A 22,001-nucleotide genomic window follows, 5' to 3' on the forward strand; every position below is an offset into this window, starting at 1 on the left:
CATTATTCATTATATATTGACTCTCTTTTATTTCTTCTAGGTCCTTGTTAAACATTTCTTGCATCTTCTTGATCCTTGTCTCCAGGCTATTTATCTGTAACTCCATTTTGCTTTCAAGATTTTGGATCATTTTCACTGTCATTATTTGGAATTCTTTATCAGGTAGATTCCTTGTCTCCTCCTCTTTTGTTTGGTTTGGTGGGCATTTATCCTGTTCCTTTACCTCCTGGGTATTTCTCTGCCTTTTCATTTTGTTTATATTGCTATGTTTGGGGTGGCCTTTCTGTATTCTGGCAGTTTGTGGTTCCTCTTTATTGTGGAGGTTCCTTGCTGTGGGTGGGGTTGGACATGTGGCTTGTCAAGGTTTCCTGGTTAGGGAAGCTTGTGTTGGTGTTCTGGTGGGTGGAGCTGGATTTCTTCTCTCTGGAGTGCACTGAAGTGTCCAGTAATGAGTTTTGAGATGTCAGTGGGTTTGGTGTGACTTTGGGCAGCCTGTATATTGAAACTCAGGGCTATGTTCCTGTGTTGCTGGAGAATTTGCGTGGTATGTCTTGCTCTGGAACTTGTTGGCCCTTGGGTGGTACTTGGTTTCAGTGTAGGTATGGAGGCATTTGATGAGCTTCTATTGATTAATGTTCCCTGGAGTCTGGAGTTCTCTGGTGTTCTCAGGATTTGGACTTAAGCCTCCTGCCTCTGGTTTTCAATCTTGTTCTTACAGTAGCCTCAAGCCTTCTCCATCTATACAGCACCAATGATAAAACATCTAGGTTAAAGATGAAAAGTTTCTCCATAGTGAGGGACACCCGGGGAGGTACACAGAGTTACATGGAGAAGAGAAGAGGGAGGAGGGAGATAGAGGTGACCAGGAGACGAGGGGAAATCAAAAGGGGAGAGAGCAAGCTAGCCAGTAGTCACTTCCCTATGTGCTCTCCACAGTCTGGACCCCTCAGAGATGTTCATGGGGTTACACAGAGAAGAGAAGAGGGAGGAAGGAGACAGAGGCGGCCAGGAGGAGAAAAGGGGGAATCAACAGGAGAGAGAGAGATCCAGCCAGTAATCAGGTCCCTAAGTGTTCTCCACAGCCTGGAACACACAAAGAGATTCACAGAGTTGGGTAGAGAAGAGAAGAGGGAGAGAGGTGATAGAGGCGACCTGGTGGAGAAAAAGGAGAGTCCAAAGGGGGAGAGAGCAATCCAGCCAGTAATCTCGCTCCCAAGTAAAAATGGGTACTGAAGATTGGGTTCTTAAAGGTACAAAATTGATAACAAATACCAAAAAGCAAAGATTAAACATCTAGAGTAGAGGTTAGATTCTCAGACATACAATATTAAAGGAAAAAACAAAGTCACAAAATTTATGAAATATATATATATGAAGTTTGCTTTAAAAATTGGGTCTTTTTTTTGCAAAGTAATAGTAGGTTATAAAAATGAAAATTAAAGGAGTAATAGAGGACTTAAATTTTTTTAATTTTAATTTAAAAAATGATAATAGTAAATATATATCTAGGACTTTCTCTGGTGTTGTTGCAGACAGTGTGGGGTCAGTTCATTTTCAGATAGTGTCTTGATCCAGCTTACACTTCCCCTTCCTATGTAGTCGGTGCTAACTGCGGGGTTTTAATCTGTTGCACCTGTCACTTCCAAAGCGGTTCCCACTGTTTATTTTGGCTTCTTCTGTTTGCTGGTGTCTTCAGTGTCTAATTTCCGCCCTGACACAAGGGGGCGGTGGTGGTCACTTTTTTAGGCTCGCGTGTTCAGTCGTGCGGTGGGGAGGGAGGAGCACTGCAAACATATGTCACCGGCGTGCGTGGGGAGCGCTCGCAGTGTCTGGGCCACACTGGGTTTGCCCCCGTTCACCACGTGTGTGCTTTCCCCGTCTACACCCCTCAGGCTCCAGGTTGCTCTGCCGGGAACTGTCTGAGGCCGGCCCTGGGTTGCATGCACTTCCCAGGTCTAAGCCGCTCAGGTTCAGGTTCTCGGGACTCCACAAAGGCGCAGACTTGAATGGGCCTGCGTTTTGTACCCTTCCCAGGTCCGAGCAGCTCAGGTGGCCAGGTGTTTGGCCAGCGTGGTCGCTGCGACTTATCCCTTCCCCCATCCTAGCTGCTCAGTTTTCTGGGTATACAAGGAGCGCGCCTTCTCAGGTGTGCCGTGTGTCTCTTCTGGGGAGCTGATCTCTGGCTGCAACCCTCCCGGCGGATGTCAACCATCCAGAATCCCAAGAAGTCTTGGTTAGCAAGGAAGCCTGCTTGCAGTTTGGTAAATGACGCCTCTCTAGGGACGTGATTGCCCGCTTAGGGCTCTGGCTGCCCTGGCCTGCCTGTCTCTGGCGGGGGATGGGCCGGTCCGCAGCCGGCTAGCTCTGCTCAGTCCTTTGCTCTGTGAGCGGGCCTGGCGGTGTCTTAGGTTAGGGCTTTTTGCGGGATAGCTATCCCACAGTCTGGGTTGCTATCTCTAGTTAGTTCCCTCAGATTGCCCTCGGGCCATTCAGGCCAGGTCCTTACCCTAAGCAATGCAGCCGTGCCTCCCTGTCCAGTCCCTGCTTGCTAGTGGCAGATGCCAGCGTCTGCGCTGCTTCTCTGCTGGGAGTTGCCTTTAGGCACGTCATCTGTGGGTTTTAATTATTTATTTATTTTTCCTCCTGGTTATGTTGCCCTCTGAGATTCCAAGGCTCACCACAGATTCGCCGGTGAGAGTGTTTCCTGGTGTTTGGAAACCTCTCTTTTTTAAGACTCCCTTCCCAGGACGGATCTCCATCCCTACCTCTTTTGTCTCTCTTTTTATCTTCTATGTTTTTTCCTACCTCCTTTCGAAGACAATGGGCTGCCTTTCTGGATGCCTGATGTCCTCTGCCAGCATTCAGAAGTTGTTTTGTGGAATTTGCTCAGTGTTCAAATGTTCTTTCGATGAATTTGTGGGGGAGAAAGTGGTCTCCCCGTCCTATTCCTCCACGATCTTAGGACCGCCCCCCACCCCCCACTGTTCTGATCACCCATATGACCAATGGGCTGAACACACTGGCCTGCTGGGGCCAGATGATGCCAAGCCATGTGTGTGCCAGTCCTCAATCCAAACCCGTATGTCAGTGGTACAGGACATGGCCAGGATTCTGGCAACAGATAACCACCCTATTCAGTCCTGGAGCAATGGGATAAGACATTAACCTGTTAAAATTATCACTAAAACCAGGTTAAGGTAAATTATGCATCTAGATTTAATTTATTCTACTTTTTTTTTTAATAAAAAGAAGCCAATTATTTTTAAATTTGTTTAATGTTTTATTGAAGTATAATTGATTTACAGTGTTGTGCCGATCTCTGCTGTACCGCGAAGTGACTCACTTATCACCATATAGAGGTTCTTTTCTTATATTCTTTTCCATTATGGTTTATCACAGGATATTGGATATATTAATAGTTCCCTGAACTATACAGTAGGACCTTGTTGTTCATCCACTCTACATGTAATAGTTTTCATCTGCTCATCCCAAACTCTCAATCTATCCCTCTCCACCCCTCTCCCCCTTAACGACCATGCCTGTCCTCTATGTCTGTGAGTCTGTTTCTGTTTTATAGACAGGTTCATTTGTGCCATAGTTTAGATTTAGCATATCAGTGATATATGGTATTGATCTTTGTGACTTACTTCACTTAGGATGATAATCTCTAGATCTATCCATGTTGCTGCGAATGGCATTATTTCATTCTTTTTTATGGCTGAGTAGTATTCCATTGTATATTTATACCACATCTTCTTCTTCCATCAGTCTGCTGATGGACATTTAGATTATTTCCATATTTGGTCTATTGTGAATAGTGGTGCTATGAACATAGCGGTGCATGTATCTTTTTGAATCACAGTTTTGTTCAGGTATATGCCCAGAAATGGGATTGCTGGGTCATATGATAGTTCTGTTTTTAGTTTTCTGAGGAAATTCTATCCTGTTTTCCATAGTGACTGCAGCAACTTCCATTCCCACTGAGAGTGTAGGAGGGTTCCCTTTTCTTCACCCTCCCCAGCATTTGTTATTTTGTAGACTTTTTAATGATGACCATTCTGACTGGTGTGATGTGGTACCTCAGTATAGTTTTGATTTGCATTTCTGTGATAATTAGTAATGCTGAGCATCTTTTCAAGTGCCTACTGGTCATCTATATGTCTAAAGAAGCCAATTACTTTTAAATATAAAATTGTATACATAAAAAGTACACAAATTCTTTTAAAGACCCTAATTAAAGTGTGAGTATGTTTTACAATATGGTAATTCTTTATCAGGAAAAGCTTTATTTCAAAATGCAAGAAAATATTCATGTTGACATGAAGAGTAATTAAGACATGAAGAGTAATCACTGTTGTTAATACAACACATTTCCTATATAATGGCTTTTCTCATCAGGTGCTCCTTGAGCTTCCTGCAGCAGGAGGTACTTATTTAGGAAATGCAGATTCCTGGGTCCCACCTACATACTAAATCCAGATTTCTTGTCATGGCACCATGAAATATGACTTTGTAACAAGCTCCCAGGCAATAATGCTGACATGGAAGTTTAAGAATCACTGGCAGATGGGGGATGCTTTGCTTTGTGTCTGCTCGTATCTTACTGGTAGCCAGTTTGTTTTAAAGTTGTTCTTTAATCCTCTGGCCCTTAAACATGCTTCTTGTTTCCTTCTTACAGTTAGCATCTTCCTGGGGCCCTGAACCCTCTCAGGTATGCAATTTTTGTTTCCTGACGCATCCAGATGACCTCAGTATTCTCTCCTGCTAAGTCAGGACACGTGCCTATTTGCTTGCTTCACGTTTTCCTTACTTTTTCCTCAGCACCCTGTCTCAGGCAGTTTATCAGGACATATACGCCCTACTTTCCATTTCACTGTACTGATTTTTTCCTCTCTGAGTAACTCCATGCGATGAACACTGACAATGTACCTAGAACCATGAGAAGTGCTTTATTCACTCCTTAAAGTCATCACAACAACCCTATGAAATAGACACTATTACCATGATTATTTCCATGATTAAAGTGACTGACCTCCAGAAGTTCTGGGGTGCAGCAGGATGAGAATCCCCATCTCATGCCTTCTGAAGCCCCACCCTACTTCCTTACCACATCACCTCTCAGTTGGGGACATTTTTGTCCTTGTTTAGCAAAGAGAGATGATAGAGAATTGGTATCGCCTATGGTCTTAAGGTATCCCAACTATGGAATATTTGGTTTTAATAAAGAGCGCTGACACAGAAATTCTCTCCTAGCAGCATCAATATTCCAATGAAAATTACATGTTTTATACAATCTCTTTATCCCATTTTGTAATGGTCTGGAATAGTATGTTTTCTAAAGCCTTTATCATTTTGGAGGCTCTGGTTTTGTATTTCTTAAGAAGGAAACAGTAGAGATCTAAGATTCCATTAAAACCGGACACACGAATGATCTCCCCAAAGCATAAATGAGAATTTAAGATACATACCTTTGGCCCTCCGGGCCCCTGAGACCCCCTCTGTCCTTGATTTCCTTTGCTCCCTTTCTTTCCTTCATCTCCCTGACAAAAAGGAATTATAAAAATACAGTTGTTTTATAATATATCCACCTCCTTCTTATAGCAACTACATCATGGCCAGACTCTCAGTGCATACCAACTTCAAAGTCATGTTCCCCAAGCCCAGCTCAGTTGCACAGGATCTGTCAATGTTCTTGTGCAGATTACGTGACTTCAAAATTGTCCAGAATGCACCATTTACTCAGTATGATTTAACACTTCCTAAACTCTATGTTCAGTATCTTTCCTTGGAGACTTTGATTTGACTTTACAGTTCTTTCACCCTCTTGGTCTATTTAAGTAGTGGTTCTGAGACAGTCACAGTTTCAACGAAGAAAGCCATCTATGCTTTTCCATGCTGTTTTTCAGAGTCTGTGCTATTTCAGTTTTGAAACATAAAATGAGACATTTAAAAAATTAGCCCTGGTTCTTCCTCCATGGAGTTTAATTCTTTCTGCCCAAGGAGGCCAATAATTCAATTGGTAGAAAGATGAGTGAGCATTAACCTGGCGCAGAGCTACAAATTGCCTCGTGTTACCCAGCAGGGTTGTGTACACCAGTGCTCCCTGCCAAAGAATTTTATTACCTTCAACCAGAAGCCTCAGAGCATCCCAGAACTATCCTTACCCTAGGGCTCAACTGCAAGGCACCATAGCTAAGCATGTGCATAGCCCAACAAAAGAATTCCTTGGGGTGTGTAGCTGAAAGCGTTAGTCACTCAATTGTGTCCGACTCTTTGTGACCCCATGGGCTGTAGCCCACCAGGTTCCTCTATCCAAGGGATTTTTCAGGCAAGAATACTGGAGTGAGTAGCTATTCCCATCTCCAGGGGATCTTCCGGACCCAGGAATTGAACTTGGGTCTCCTGCATTGCCAGCAGATTCTTTACCGTGAGGCTGTCCAATATTTATGACATAAATGACTCTACCACCATTTTCAAACCTGAACATGCATAAGAATCACCTGGAGATTTCTGGGCCCCCCATCCAGAGTTTCTTATTTACTAGGTCTGTAGTGGAGCCCAATAATTTACATTTCTGACACATTCCCAGGTGACGCTGACACTGCTGTTCCAGGGGCTGCGCCCTGAGAACCACTGGCCTATACCGAGGGCATCAGCAATGCAGACACTCCACTAAGAAAAGCGACCTACAGAATCCACAGACATGCAGACAGCTCCCTAGTACCCATACTGATGGAGAGCCGTGATGGCAGATAATTTAAAAAACTGTTGACTATCCAAGTATCACTTATCATGTCATTATCATCTGCCAATAGCATCGAAATCTACCCCAACTATTTATGTTCTCCCCTTCACTACCATATTTAACTTATTGACCTAAATGATCCCAGAAACCAACAGCAGTGTGTTTGTGTGTGTTTAGTCACTCAGTCATGTCTGACTCTTTGCGACCCCATGGACTGCAGCCTGTATGCAGATTCTCCAGGCCAGAATCCTGGAGTGGGTTGCCATGCCCTCCTCCGGGGGATCTTCCCAACCCAGGGATCAAACCCAGGTCTCCCACGTTGCAGGCGGATTCTTGACCATCTGAACCATCAGGGAAACCCAGATCCACCTAAATGTAATAAAGTGCCAGCACTGCACACTGCCTACTTCAATACATAACATATTCCCTCCTACCACTCTTCAACATATAGCCTTCTACAAGCCCCATATCACCTCAACACCAGAAATCCAGTTAGCGCATATTTTCCTTGTTCTGCTGGTGTATTTGACACCACCCATTGCTTTCTTCTTGAAGCCCTTTCTCCTTGGTTCCCCTAACATGGTACTCTGTTATTCAGCCTGTCTTCATACTGTACGGAATGCTCTCTTTCCAGCCGCGGTAAAATGCAGGACTCCAACCTTAGCTCTCTTTCTCAGAGTTGTCTTTCATCCCCACAGCTTCAATTATTAGCTCAAAGGGTCTATTTTCCAAAAGTATATTCAAGGAAACATTAGTTCTCCTGAATGTTAATAGGCAATCATTTCTAAAAGTATTTTTTGCATGATGTTAAAAAGGAATTCTCTATGCTTGTTTCTACTCTCTGCTGCCCACTGTGCCCCCTCCCCCAAAAAAAACAGATCTCATAGTCGGGTTAGTCAGTTTTAAATTTTAAATGTTTGAAATGCTGCGAATACATTTATATTTCAAATTCTCATGTTTAAGGCTAATGACTCAATTTTAGCCAATATTTTTCATAATACATAGACATCTAAGCTATCAATTACTATTTTAATAGAATTAAAAATAGAACACCAGTAGGTATATGGATTTTATTTTTACTTTACTCATATATAATTCTTCAGGATATTTATATGGGCATTGATGACTGCACCTAAGAACTGTAGTAATATCTGACACCTTGGAGGTTGTATGTTATGGTCTTATTGATGAATTTGGGTATTTTCATCTTGACATATAAAGATATTATTTAACAAGCATTTCTAAAATGTGTTAAATAAATCTATGCCATGTTGTGAAAGTGCCACTTCATAAGGTTATATTTCTTACTACTCTATGAGATTTTATAAATATTTGAAAAAACATTATGGACTTTGATGTCTCAAGGATGTATCTCAAGTTCTTTTCCCTTACTGTGTGTTTGTTTTTTAAATGTCAGCTTGGCTGTTTATTAAGAAAACATGTGTTGAACTCTTCCTATAAGCTTGGTTTTGTGACAGATGTTAGGAAAATGGAAATAAATAATACATACTTGCTGTCTACAAAAGCTCAAAAGCTAGTGTCCATAATTTTAAGCCAGAAGTAAACATCTTTGACATAGCAAAAATAACATCAAATTTCTCCTAAGTTGGCTTCCTATCATCAAGACCAGAACTCAGGCAGTCTGCTTCCCATCCCCTACCACTGTGGGTTCCATACCTTGAGGCCAGGCTGTCCTTTCCCAGGTGGTCCTTCAGGGCCTCTTGCCCCCGGAAGCCCTGCTTCTCCCTAGAGAAAATGATACCAATGTCTTAGTTGATCTTCCATAGCCAATATGGATACACCCGCCTTGTCTCTTCTTACAGCCAACAGTCTCTGCTTGGATCCTCCAGTACAGTCTCAAAATTAATTTGGAAGTTTACCAACATGAATAAATTAATATCAAGCTTCAGTTTAGCTCAGAGCAGCTGAAATATCATGAAAAAGTCCAATTTCCCAGCCAGTTGCCAAAGCAATAAGCTCACTTTCTTTTGGCTCTTCATTCACATTCAGTGGTTTGTTTTTTGAAAAAACAAGAAAGACCTTCAGCCTTACCATCTGCTGTTTTTCACTACTTATATTGAAAAATGAGTATTTCAAATGTCAACTCAAAATATTTCAGGAAATCTTTATAATGGCCTTACTTCCTGAATACATTTACAGACTTTCCTTTTTGGAGGAGAGGAAAAAAGCCTTTTTCTCAGAGTTTAAATAAAAGTGCTTTCTAGGAATCCGCAAGGGAGTAGGTCACTGGAACACCATGGCCAAAATGCCAGAGAAAAGGCAGAGGTCGTAAGATACCTACTCAGGCTTTGAATTGGTGCTCTTTTATCTGAACTAAGTGAAAAAGGATATTTAGAGTTGTGGGATTTTATTTTCTTAAAGAGACTAAGTTCGTCTTGAATGGTTTCATTTGAGCTCTTGCAGGACCAGGATATACGTGGTTTGATAGTTTTATTCCAATAAAATGGAAAACAGTGTTACCTTCTTCCCTGAAGCTCCGTCTTCTCCTGGCACTCCTGGCTGTCCTGGGAGCCCTGTTGAGCCTGGCTCCCCCTGGTGGATGAGGAGAGATTTTTATTTCCCAGAAGCTCAGATTTATCATGGAACCTCACTTTAAGGTACTTGCAGTGGGATGCATCTTATTATAATATCTGAGAAAAGCCTAGGAGCAGGGAAATCTGAATAGGAATTAACAGTCATTAAGCTACTTGACCTTGGGCGAGTTACTTAACATCTCCAGATCTCAGTTTTGGATTATGTTGTTTATTATGGGTTGAACTGTGACCAGCTCCCTCCCCCAAATGATATGTTGAAGTCCTAAACGCTGGCACCAGGGAATGGACCTTATTTGGTAACACAGTTGAGATGAGGTCATTATTGTGGGTCCTAATCCAGCGTGACTAGTGTCCTTATAAGAGGAAAGTATAATGCGAAGACAGACATGTAGGGAGAACCCCATGTGACAAGAGAGCCAAGAGTAATGTAGCTACAGGCCAAGGAATGCCAGGGATTGGCCACCACCAGAAGCTAAGAGGCAGAGGAAAATTGTCCCTGATAGGTTTTGGAGGAAGTGTGGCCCTGCAGACACCTTGATTTTTTACTTTCAGCCTCTAGAACGGTGAGAAAATAAATTTCTGTTATGTTAAGCCACACAGTTTGTGCTAATTTGTGACAGCAGCCCTAAAAAAAAATGAATATAAAAATGAGATGAAATAATTGAGACCCAAACATTGCTTCCAACTGTAAAATTCAATTATTATACCCACCTTCAAGTCAATTTATAATTTAAGTCCTTTAAAATGTTCAGAGAAAACACATGCTACTATCAAACAGTATATCACTGTCCTTTGTTGTTGTTTAGTCATGTCTGACTCTTTTGCAGCACCATGGACTTTAGCCCGCCAGGCTCCTCTGTCCACGGGATTCTCCAGGCAAGAGCACTGGAGTGGGTTGCCATTTCCTTCTCCAGGGAAATGTGTCCTTACTGCATTTATTAAGAGCAAAAAATATTGAAAATAATGGAAAATCATTTCAACTAAACTCAACTTTAAAAACTAGTGAAAAAAGCACAGTGAACCTAAAAGTAAATAGTAGTGGTAGTAGTAGTCACTCAGTCATCTCCAGCTCTTTGCAGCCCCATGGACTGTAGCCCACCAGGCTCCTCTATCCGTGGGATTCTCCAGGCAAGAATACTGGAGTGGGTTGCCATTTCCTTCTCCAGGGGATCTTCTCAACCCAGAGATTGAACCCAGGTCTCCTGCATTGCAGGCAGACGCTTTAACCTCTGAGCCAATCCTCTTCCCCAAAAAAGTAAATAGTAGGATATAATAAAAATGAGAGAAAATCATAAACTTACTAGCAAAAAGCAAGAAGAGTAACAAAATTAAAAGGTAATAAAAACTTAAAAATACTAAGAAAATAAATAAACGTCTAACTGTAATGATAAATATTTGTAAAAGAAAAGGCATAAAAAAACAGTATTAGGAATGAAAGGTGAATCTATACATAGTAAAATTTTTTAATTATAGAAAATTTCTGTGATAATCTCAAACAAATATATTGGAAACATTAATACATGGATAGTCTTTAAGAAAAATATAAATTACATAAATGGCATAAGAAGGAATGGACAAGCTAAATAAATCAATAATTTCAGTAAGTAATTGCAAGTCTGGAACTTCCTCTCCCTCCAGGATCACAGGCTTAGTTGACTTTCCAGTCAAACCTTACCATATTTTTAAACGTCTGAAGAACAGATATCCCCCCTATTGTTTCTAAAACATAGAAAAAGAGGGAACTCTATCCAATTTATTTTATGAGGCTAATAAAACTTTGACTTAAAAAACCATACAAGATAAGAAAACTAAATTATAGACCAGTCTACCTAAGAAAAACATTCCAACTTAAGGTTCTCATGTTAATGTAAGAGCGTGTGTGTGTGTGTGTGTGTGTGCGTGCGTGTGTGTGTGTGAGTTGCTCAGTCATGTCCAACTGTTTGTGACCCCATGGACGGTGGTAGCCTGCCAGGCTCCTCTGTCCATGGATTCTCCAGGCAAGAATACTGGAGTGGGTTGCCATTCTCTTCTCCAGGGAATCTTCCCAACTCAGGGGTTGAACCCAGGTCTCCTGCATTACAGGTGTATACTTTACCATCTGAGCCACCAGGGAAGCCTTGGAGGGATAGGAACTAGATTTAACTTCCCACCTGATACAACTAAAAAGGCAATAACAAAATATATGAAACAATGACATTCATGCTACCGTTTCCCAAGTTTACTATCCGGATAAAGTTTCCAGGCCATTGTTCAGGGAGAGAGAATCCAGGGCAAGTCCAGAAGTCTCTCTAATTTAAGGAGACAAAGGCAAGCCAAGATATCAGAAACTCACAAAATAGATTACCAGAGAGGAGGGAGTGACATGAAGAGAACATGAAGATCTAAGGCGCATCCCCCTTGAGTATTTAGGTGAATACTGTTAGCACAGAGTGAAGAAATCACCCCAGGCCATGAAAACAACCACTTGAAAGGATCAGAGAACTGATAGCAGGAAAGATAGGGTGCCTGCTCCCAGTGGCAAGAAAAAACTTCACAGTGCTGCGGGCATAGATGACTTTTTAAAAGAGTATTGCCTTCGTAGTGGGGGAAAATTAGCCCCAGACTAGATACTGCTCCTGTCCTACCTAATAAATCTTAAAAGCAAGACCAGAATGTTCCAACTGTTTTCAAGTAATGTAGAAGCATCTAAGAAAAGAAGCTCAAAAATATTTATAGGAATACAAAAAAAATCTAGCACCTAAAAAGGTAAAATTCACAATGTTTGGCAGATAATCAAAAGCTATTGAGGATTCAGACAAGTTGCAGAAACATGATGCAGGTGATAGAATTTATGGATAATATTAAGACAGTTATTATACTGCATTCCATATGTTCAAGAAACTAAAGAAAAATTAAAACTTGGTAATAGACATGAAAGATATTGAAGGATACAACTTGAACTTCTAGAGTTGAAAATTGCAAAGTATGAGATAAAAATACACCAGATAGAATTAAAAGCAGATTAGACATCACAGAAGAAAAGATTAACAAACTGAAAGATATAGCAATAAACTCTACTCAAAATGAAACAGTGGGAGGCGGGTTTGGGATGGGGGAACACATGTACACCCGTGACTGATTCATATTAATGTGTAATAAAAACCACCACAATATTTTAATTAGCCTCCAATTAAAATAAATTAATTAATTAAAAAAACAAAGACAAAAAGAAACACAAAGAAAATGGACTAAATAAGAATAAGCAGAGCATCAGAGAACTGTGAGAAAACTTCAAGCCTTCAAATTTAAGTGGGAGTTTCCTAGCTAAAGGCTGAGGGTGGGAAATATTTCAAGAAGTGCCAACCTAATATTTTCCAAATTTCATGAAGTCAATAACTCAAAGACCCAAGAAGAACAATGGAATTCAAACATAAGAAATATAAAGAAAATTGAATTAAGGCACATTAGAATCACATGGCTCAAAGCCAGTGATACAGAGAAAATCTCAAAAGTAACCAGAGAAAATAGACATTATGGAGAAGGCAATGGCAGCCCACTCCAGTACTCTTGCCTGGAAAATCCCATGGATGGAGGAGCCTTGTAGGCTGCAGTCCATGGGGTGGCAAAGAGTAGGACATGACTGAGCGACTTCCCTTTCACTTTTCACTTTCATGCATTGGAGAAGGAAATGGCAAACCACTCCAGTGTTCTTGCCTGGAGAATCCCAGGGACGGGGAGCCTGGTGGGCTGCCGTCTATGGAGTCACACAGAGTCGGACACGACTGAAGTGACTTAGCAGCAGCAGCAGTGAGAAAAATGTATAGATTACAACAGATTTCTCATCAGAAATACTGCAAGTGAGAAGACAGTAGACCAACATGAAAGTACTGGGGGGAAAAAAAGAGGGACTTTCCTGGTGGTCCAGTGGCAAAGACTCCAAGCTCCCATGCAGGGAGCTTAATTCCTGGTCAGGAAACTAGATCCCACAGGCTGCAACTAAGACCTGGTACAGCCAAATAAATAAATATTTTAAAACAAAATTTTTTTAAAGAAGAAAAAGCCATCAGTATGGAATTCTATACCCAGTGAAAATATAGACAGAATGCAGACTCTTTTGGAAACCAATTTAACAATTACTTGAAAAGCTAAATAGATACTTATCATATGACCCAGCTATTTCACTCCTAGGTTTTTACCCCCAAAAAAGGAAAACATGTCTATACAAAGACATGTACATAAATATTCATAAGAGCTTTATCTATAATAAAAAGCTGGAGAAAACCAAATTGTCACTAAGAGGTGAATAGATGACCAAACTGCGCTATATACATACAATGGAGTTCTGTTCAGCAATAAATAATAACAAATTATTATATATGTTAAACACAGATTTCAAAATAACTTCCTGAGTTTAAAAAGATTGGGAAAAAGTATATAGTAAATTATGCTACTTATATGAAATTCTAGGAAATGTAAACTAATCTCTGATAACAGAAAGCAGAAATCAGTGATTACCAGATGATAGGAAAGCAGATCTACAGAAAACAGATCAATAAAGATAGGAGACATTAGGGAGAGATGAATAGATGATATTACAAATAAATACATAATAATTTGGGGGGTGATAGATGCTTTTATCATCCTCAAGAACATATATATCTAGATATATATACACACACCTATGTCAAAACTTACCAAATTGTACACTTTAGTCATGTGCTTTGATTGTATGTTAGTCACACAATAAATATAATTATTTAAAGTGGGTGCACAAAGCCTGAATAAAAGATTAATCAATTGAATTATTGTTATTAAAAATATACATCATAATCAATTGAGTTTATCTCAAAGAATGTCAGGATATTTCAACATCTCAAAAATCTTGAAATGTAATATTAACAAATTAAAAGAGAACAATAATATGATTATCTTAGTAGATGCAAAATCTGGTAAAATCCAATACTCACTTATGACTAGTAAGCAAATTTTGGTACAATTGAAATACAGAATTGCCTTAACCTGTCAAAAACCTACAGATACCTACAGTATCTGTCAAAAACCTACAGCAAATGTCACATTTAAAAGTGAAATTTTAGGAGCACATCCACTTCCTTTAAATATTGCAGTGGGGATCCTAGCAGTGTAAAATGGTAAAAAGTGAATAAGAAAAAGAACTGGAAAGGAATAGGCATAATTGTTTTTATTTTTAGACAATATGCCTATGTTCACAAGGAGTGAAAAAGCAAGAGACTTTACAAATAGAAATAAAAAATTACATCGAGTGAGTGGATACAAAAATCAATATAGCAAAATAAGACAATAACAAGACAGTACTTTCCCCATAGGCACATTACAGTTAATTGAAAAGTACAAAAAAAGGAAACAATTCACAATCATAAAAATTTACCCAAGGTACCTTTTTAACTAAAAAAAGTAGAAGATGTTTATGGATAAGATGAAAACTATTTTTGTGAAAAAGTAGAGAGTTTTACTCTGTGGTTTGAAAGACTCAATGTTTAATCTGAAGTTTCAGTTCAATTTCAAAAACTCCAATGGAATATTTTATCAAATTGGACAAGCCATTTCTAAAATGTATATGTTAGAACCAAGAACAGCCAGGGAAGAAGATGAGAGCATTTTCCCTATGGATGATAAAGCATTATAAATCTGTCATAATCCAGACAGAGAGATAGTAGCCCTGAGAGATATTAATAGGCAAATGGAGTGGCATAGATCAGTGGCATCACTCAGGCACTGATACTCAGACATATAGAAATTTGATACATAACATTGGAGGTATTACAAGTCAGCGTGGCAATTTAATAACTGATGCTAAGATATATGGTTATCATATAGGGAAAAATAGATTCCATACCTTGCCCTAGCCACAAAAATAAATTCCAAGTGTATTAAAGACGTAAATTTTAAAAAGTAAAACACCAACATTTTCAAAAGAAAATATGTTAAAACATATTACGACTTTGGGTTCAAGAAATGTTTTAAAATAATATTCCAAAAACTCAAACCATAAAGGGATAGAAATACATCAAAATCGAAAACGTCTATGCAGTGGAAAGCACTCTAAGTAAAGTGAAAAAGATAAGCCGTATCTTAAGCTATGAGAGGAATATTCAATATCCAAAAAGTGAGTATCTACAGGAATTTATAAAAAAGAAAAAGTAAGGTCCATTAAGCAGTCAAAAACTGTTCAGTTAGTTCCCAGGGAATAAGAACTGAACCAATGAGATGTATTTTTTTACACATTTCACACTGGCCAGAATGTAGAGAAAAGGGCATTGCTATCTGCTGCTGGAAGGAGGGTAAACTGGTTCGAACACTGTACCCATTGTTTCTTTGGGGCAGGATTTTCACAATACGAAAATTGAAAACTTGTATACTCTGTGATCTTCCAATTCACAGCAATCTGTCATCTACTGATAGGAGAGATTTATATCCTTACACAAGACAAAACCCAGAGAATGCTTATGGCAGCATTGTTGGCAAATGCACAAAATAGAAAGTAATTTAAACGTCTATCAGTAATGAAGTATTCTCATGCAGTGTAGTATCATAAAGCCATTAAACTGAATCAAAGGCATATAAAAGCACAACACATAAGGCTGAATATAAATATATTGCCAAATGATATATTATGTAAAGTTCAACAATACAAAAAAGCAATATATGGCTTATGAATAAAATTGTGGGAGAATCATATAAACTTTGAAAGAATGATAAACAATAATTCATGATAATGATTATGTCTGGGGAGGGAAAGGGGGACTGCAGAATTGGGGAGCACAGACAGAGACCTTCAGCTATATCTACAATACTTCTTTAAAACATTTTAGAATACATGTGGCAAAATGTTGATATTTGGTAAAGCTGGGTTGTGGAATACATGGGTGTTCTTTGTTATTCTCTACAGTAGTAAGTATATTTTCAGTATTTCATTTTTTAAAATGAGAGAAGCTTAAGATTACATATCTATTTAGTGCAAGGTTGGGATTTGAATTCAGGTAGTCTAAGTGCCTCATAGTCTTGCTACCCTATATGGCCCCTCTGAAATTGGCATTAAATGACATAATATGTATATATACACATATATACTATAGACATGTATAGACATAAACGTATATATATGTATATAGATATATACGTACATGGCATATTTAGTACTTAGCACATGATGTGACAAAGCCAACCCATTCAGCAAATGGCAGCTATTATCACTATATTAGTATATTTTTTGTCTCTTGCAATTATATGTTTATGTATATGAAACTTGTATATATTTGTCTTAGACTGTATCTTACATATTAGTTTAATACCCAAACTCTCTTAAGAATCATGACTGTGACTTCAGAACAATGATGGATTTTAATCCTCAGCAAGGCTTGCCGGATTCTAGATGCCTTCAGGATGAGTTCTAGAAATTGTGAAGGGTAAAACAAGGATTCATTTATTATTCAACAGCACTTATTGGTAACTATTGTGTCCCTCAAACTGAGGATTCAGTAATAAAGAAGAAAAGGAAACAAAGTCTCTGCCCCAGTGGAGTAGCACTATTCAATGAAAATATAAAGCAAGCCATATATGTAATTATAATTTTATTAATAGCCGCATTTACAACTTTAAAAGAAACAGATAAAGACAATTCTAATAATATATTTTACTTAATACATCTGAAATTTTGTCATTTCAACATGTACTCCATATACAAATATATTGATCGTATAGTTTACATTCATTTTTTGTACCAAGCTTTGTAATCCAGAGTGTAGAGTACCTTGGTAGCACCCTCAGTTCATACCAGCCACATGTCAAGTGTTCAGTAAGGCCATGTGGCAAGTGCCTGCCGTTTCTAGAGGGCAGTGCATTTCCAGAGGGTGTAGTACAATGGAGAGTGATTCAAAAAACATGCAAGTTAAGTGGTAAAATCAAGGGGACAAACAGTGTGCTTTTAAATAACTGGGTAACAATAGTGGGGTGAACATACTTTAGGTTTAGTAAATGAATTTTGAGGAAGTATCTTTTGAGTTGAGACCTGAAGAATGAGAAGGAGCCAGCCACCAAACAAGAGAAGGGAAGTAAGCTTTACTGAAATTCTACTAAACTTTTATAATATGCCAGACAACAATGTCCTTAAAGAATCACTTTGAAAGCGGTGAAAGAGGACCTCTAATGCTAATAAATTAATAATAGAAACATAGTTGTCATTAAAATAAACTAATATTTTGGTTCTTCTTAAACCATATGACTTGAGCATCAGACTCTTTTCTGAATAAGTAATCTCCTCTGGATATAAATGAAGCTTTACATAATATGACATAAATACCTCCGACTAGCTTAGACAACTCACCTTTGGACCTTGTACTCCAAGTCCCACCGGTCCTCTAGGGCCCGTAGGGCCCATCTGGCCAACTTCTCCCTAGTGAGGAAAGAGTATTTAAAGAGTATTTGACTCTAGCACCAAAATAAAAATAACATATACCTACCTTTGATCTCCTAAGAGCAAAACATATCAGCAAAATAAGATAAACCTGAGTTTCATAGGCTCTATTCCCATATGTGTGTATATGCATTTATCTATTCAAATACAGATATATTTCAGGCAAATATATATATATATGTACATATATATGTATATATGGTCTGATTTAAAAGACAGGCTGTGCATAATACTCAAAATTGACTTTGAGTCCCCAAGAGGGGCACCTGGAAAAGATCGGCAGTTATAACCCACAGCAGCTATAATTGACACGAGAGACCAAGATCACTGCTGATCCAAAGCAGTATCGTAAGCAGAGAGAACTACCTGAGCTTTCACTATTGAGCTCTAATCAGAAATTTCAAGGACAGTCACTGTGTTCTATTGAGCTACTTCTCACAGGGGACTCTCAAAGGAATCTACTGAAAGGAAGGTACTCTCAGAGAAGTGAAGTGAAAGTTGCTCAGTCATGTCCAACTCTTTATGACCCCATAGACTATACAGTCCATGGATTCTCCAGCCCAGAATACTGGAGTGGGTAGCCTTTCTCTTCTCCAGGGGATCTTCCTGACCCAGGGATTGAACTCAGGTCTCCCACATTGCAGGCAGATTCTTTACCAGCTGAGCCACAAGGGAAACACTCAGAGAAGTGTTTATTTAATAATGCTTAGTGATTCTTTGAGAAGGAAATGGCAACCCACTCCAGCGTTCTTGCCTGGAGAATCCCAGGGATGGGGTCGCACAGAGTCGGACACGACTGAAGTGACTTAGCAGGAGCAGGAGCAGTGATTCTTTGAAGCAACATTAGGGACAGCTGGTTAAACAGTGTCATGCCTCTCCCCAAAGGATAAATAATTTAAAAGATAAATTGCCTCCCCGTTCATAGAAAACTTTTATTGGCTAGGTTATTTCCAGCTCCATATCTTTAAACATTTTGGTTGTTGGACCTACCGTGGGGTCATTGGTAAGAATAAAAACTAGCCAACCCACAGTAACCTCTACTGATATTACTGCTTGAGTTGCTCGAATAGTCTCACAAGTAAAAGTAATAAAAACAATAAATTAAGATGTGTAAGTATAGTCTGCCTCCTCGGTAGCCACCGGTTCCACATTTGTGGATTTGAAAGAGTCCCCATAAAATTAAGTCCCTCTGCTGAGTTTGTGATTAACCTCTCTATCCAAAACTTTATTCCCTTTCTTGTCTGCCCTGTTCCCATTAGGATTAAGATGTGTCAAAGAAAAGGGGGGATTGGAACTGAGCAGGACCCTGTGGACCCCTCCTAGGTTCAAAGCTCCTCCATTTCCCCCACTTGTTGTTTGTAGATGAAGACTTGAGTCTCCTGGGCCTTCCCTGAGTTCCAAAGAGCAGGCACAGGCAGTTACTAACTAGGGAAGTGAAGGAATGCAGAAACAAAGGAAAACCAGTTAAACAAGAAAAGTAGTGACAATAGCTCAGTGATAAAGCAGTTCCTTCTCTTTAGGAACTTTAGGTCTTACGGACTGACATAACAATCTGATGGATATCTCTGAGTTGTTCTTTGACAACTAAGATCCATCTCCATCACCTGCCTCTTGCTTGTAGAAGCTAAGCATCTCTGACTCCACATTGTACCTATCTGTTCTGCTGCTTTAATCGCTGAGTCATGAGCCTCTGCTCAGGTCTGCATGTAGACTTGTTAATTACTAAAGGGGTTCTGCTTGCAGGTTACAGGTTGTGCAAACTTACCTCACATGATATAAGAAAGTATGAACAAAAATATCGATTGTCTTGTCAAGATTTATAGGAACATCAGGACCAGACTCAGGTCAACTGACCAAGAACAAAATGTTATCACAACTCTCCTTGGACCGTCACTGTGGTCGTCCTTCTCTTCTTGATCTTAACCCCTTCCAGCTTCCCCCTTCCTTAGCAATAAAGAAGCTTGAATTCTATCCCAAATTAGGATGGTTCTTTAGAACATTAGTGCACCATCTTCTCAGTTTGTTTGCTTTCTGAAAAAAGTTGTTCCTCTCCCCAACACTGTGCCTCTCGACTTATTGGCCCTTCATGCAGCAAGTGGTATGAGCTTGGACTCTGCTACAGTTTAACCAACCTTGGTTGGAAAATACTCAGGAAAGAAATTTCAAAAATTTCCAAAAGCAAAACCTGAATTTGCCACAGGCCAGCAACTACATGCTTTGTAACATTTACAATGTATTTGGTATTAGAAGTTGTCTAGAGATGATTTTTTGTTCACGCATTGGAGAAGGAAATGGCAACCCACTCCAGTGTTCTTGCCTGGAGAATCCCAGGGACGGGGGAGCCTGGTGGGCTGCCGTCTATGGAGTCACACAGAGTCGGACATGACTGAAGCAACTTAGCAGCAGCAGAGATGATTTTTAAAATACAGGGAGATATGACTAGATTAAGGGACTGGAGCATCCTAAGATTTTAGTATGGGGAAGGGAGTGGGAATCCTAGAATCAGCCTTCCAGCAGATGCCAGGGGACAATTATGAAAGCTTCTACGTGCAAAAGGAACACACATTACATTTTCTAAACCATTAGGAATATCAGTAGCGTTTTGCATTAAATAGAGATCTCTGATGTTGAAGTTCATCCCCTTTGCTGCCATCCAAATGCACTGGCCACTGACCAGAAAGCAACAGTTAGAAAATAGATTAAACTCGTCTCTCATTTAGAAAGTTACCTTGGGACCAGGTGAGCCTTGTCCTGGGGGCCCCTGTGGACCAGGTGGGCCAATAGGACCTTGGATTCCCTTTAAAATAAAATTTAAAGAATAATATTAGTGAAATTAAGAAGGAATTTAAACAAGAGAAGTTTCAAATCCTCTGAAGTAAAAGTTCAGTTTGCATCCCATAGTCGATTACTTGTACTCAATTAATACTTATTGAATGGATGGCTGAGGCTGCTAGTGGAACCATAATATGCAATTCTACCATTTTTCCATAGTAAGAGTAATTTTAACTGGCCTGCATTTCTGCTTTGAGTAAAAACCACCTTTCCTAATCCCTGTTGCAGCGGATATTGCCTGTATTCTATCCAGTGGGATGTGAATGAGGGGATTTGTGCAATTTCTGGTTCACGCTAAAAGAAGGATATGCTTCTGCATCCCTGTTCCCCTCCCCCTTGCTGAAGTGAAGACACGGTGCCTGCCTATCCTGGATCAGGTGGAAAGCACTCTTGGAATGTCAGACTAACAAGAAAGAAGAAGCCAGAACCTCTGAAGACCCTAATGAACAGAGACAACACACCAACTTGGAGTTTTAAACAGGAGAAATGCAGTTTCATCTTATTAACCTATTTCACCTCTCAGTCACATACAGGCAAACCTGTATCCTAGCTGTACCAAGTGATATCTATCATGATGTGAAATTAAAAATTTGACCTAGGCTCTAAGAAGCAAAAGTCTGCAAACACCAAACTGAAGAATGTTCTAATACTTGCCTCTCATTCAGATTGTGGGTATAAAAAAGGAGAAGATATAGGATTTAATGAGGTCTTCTCCAGAGAAAACAATCTCCTAAAGTGTTTTCTTTGGAGAAAATGGGGAGAAGTTTACCACATTATAGAAAGGGAACATCAATGAAACCACTGGGAGACCTTGATTTTTGTTTCTGGAACACAATGGACCAGTGTGTTCAGTGAAGAAAGCTAAAATATGCTCTGATAGCTGAGAGAGGGCTGGGGTGGGGTGAACCTGTGCACCCAGAGTTTCTCAGTGCAAAGGCCATGCAAGCTTTTTTTCCTGTGGACCAGATGTACGCTAGATTCCTAGAGTTGGCCTGGAACTGCTTTGATTTCTGTCCAAGAGGACCTGGAAGAATAATGGAACTCTAGCTGAGAGAGTCCATATAGAGTAAATATATTCCCAGAAAAGCAGAGGCTGATGGGGAGAAACAGCTGGAGGAAAAGAGTCCTTTGTCGGTGTCCAGGAGGGGCAGTGCGGAACCCCACCAGGAAGAATGTCAGCATCAAACGTCTGTCAAGACCAGAAGACCCAAAGCCGTCTGACAACAGACCAGCCAAGAAAGAACCTCCATGCCCTTCCCGCCTGATCCCATCCTCCCATCCTTGATTCGGCCTGGGAGGGATCAGAAGTACATTCCATCCCATGGACCACAAGCTCATACAAAATGAATGAAGACTAAAAGGAAAATTCATACATTGACTAAATAGTTTGTATCACACAATTAAAACTGACTTGAAACTTAGAGGTAATCCTATGTAT

The 22,001-nt window shown here is 39.7% G+C and overlaps 1 protein-coding gene across 3 annotated transcripts in view; it reads right to left on the reverse strand.

Annotated features, from left to right (window-relative positions):
- Window positions 1-22,001, reverse strand: part of COL28A1 (collagen type XXVIII alpha 1 chain) — a 182,114-nt gene that overhangs the window by 95,378 nt on the left and 64,735 nt on the right. For all 3 annotated transcript variants that reach the window (XM_043462670.1, XM_043462669.1, XM_043462671.1), the window contains 5 exons: window positions 20,460-20,528; window positions 17,642-17,710; window positions 9,227-9,298; window positions 8,423-8,491; window positions 5,469-5,540 (listed from right to left, as the gene is read on the reverse strand). In XM_043462670.1, coding sequence (XP_043318605.1) covers window positions 5,469-5,540; window positions 8,423-8,491; window positions 9,227-9,298; window positions 17,642-17,710; window positions 20,460-20,528 — 351 coding nt within the window. The remainder of the gene's footprint in view (window positions 1-5,468; window positions 5,541-8,422; window positions 8,492-9,226; window positions 9,299-17,641; window positions 17,711-20,459; window positions 20,529-22,001) is intronic.

The sequence above is a fragment of the Cervus canadensis genome, chromosome 3 (genome assembly GCF_019320065.1).
Source record: "Cervus canadensis isolate Bull #8, Minnesota chromosome 3, ASM1932006v1, whole genome shotgun sequence".
Taxonomy (NCBI): Eukaryota; Metazoa; Chordata; class Mammalia; order Artiodactyla; family Cervidae; genus Cervus; species Cervus canadensis.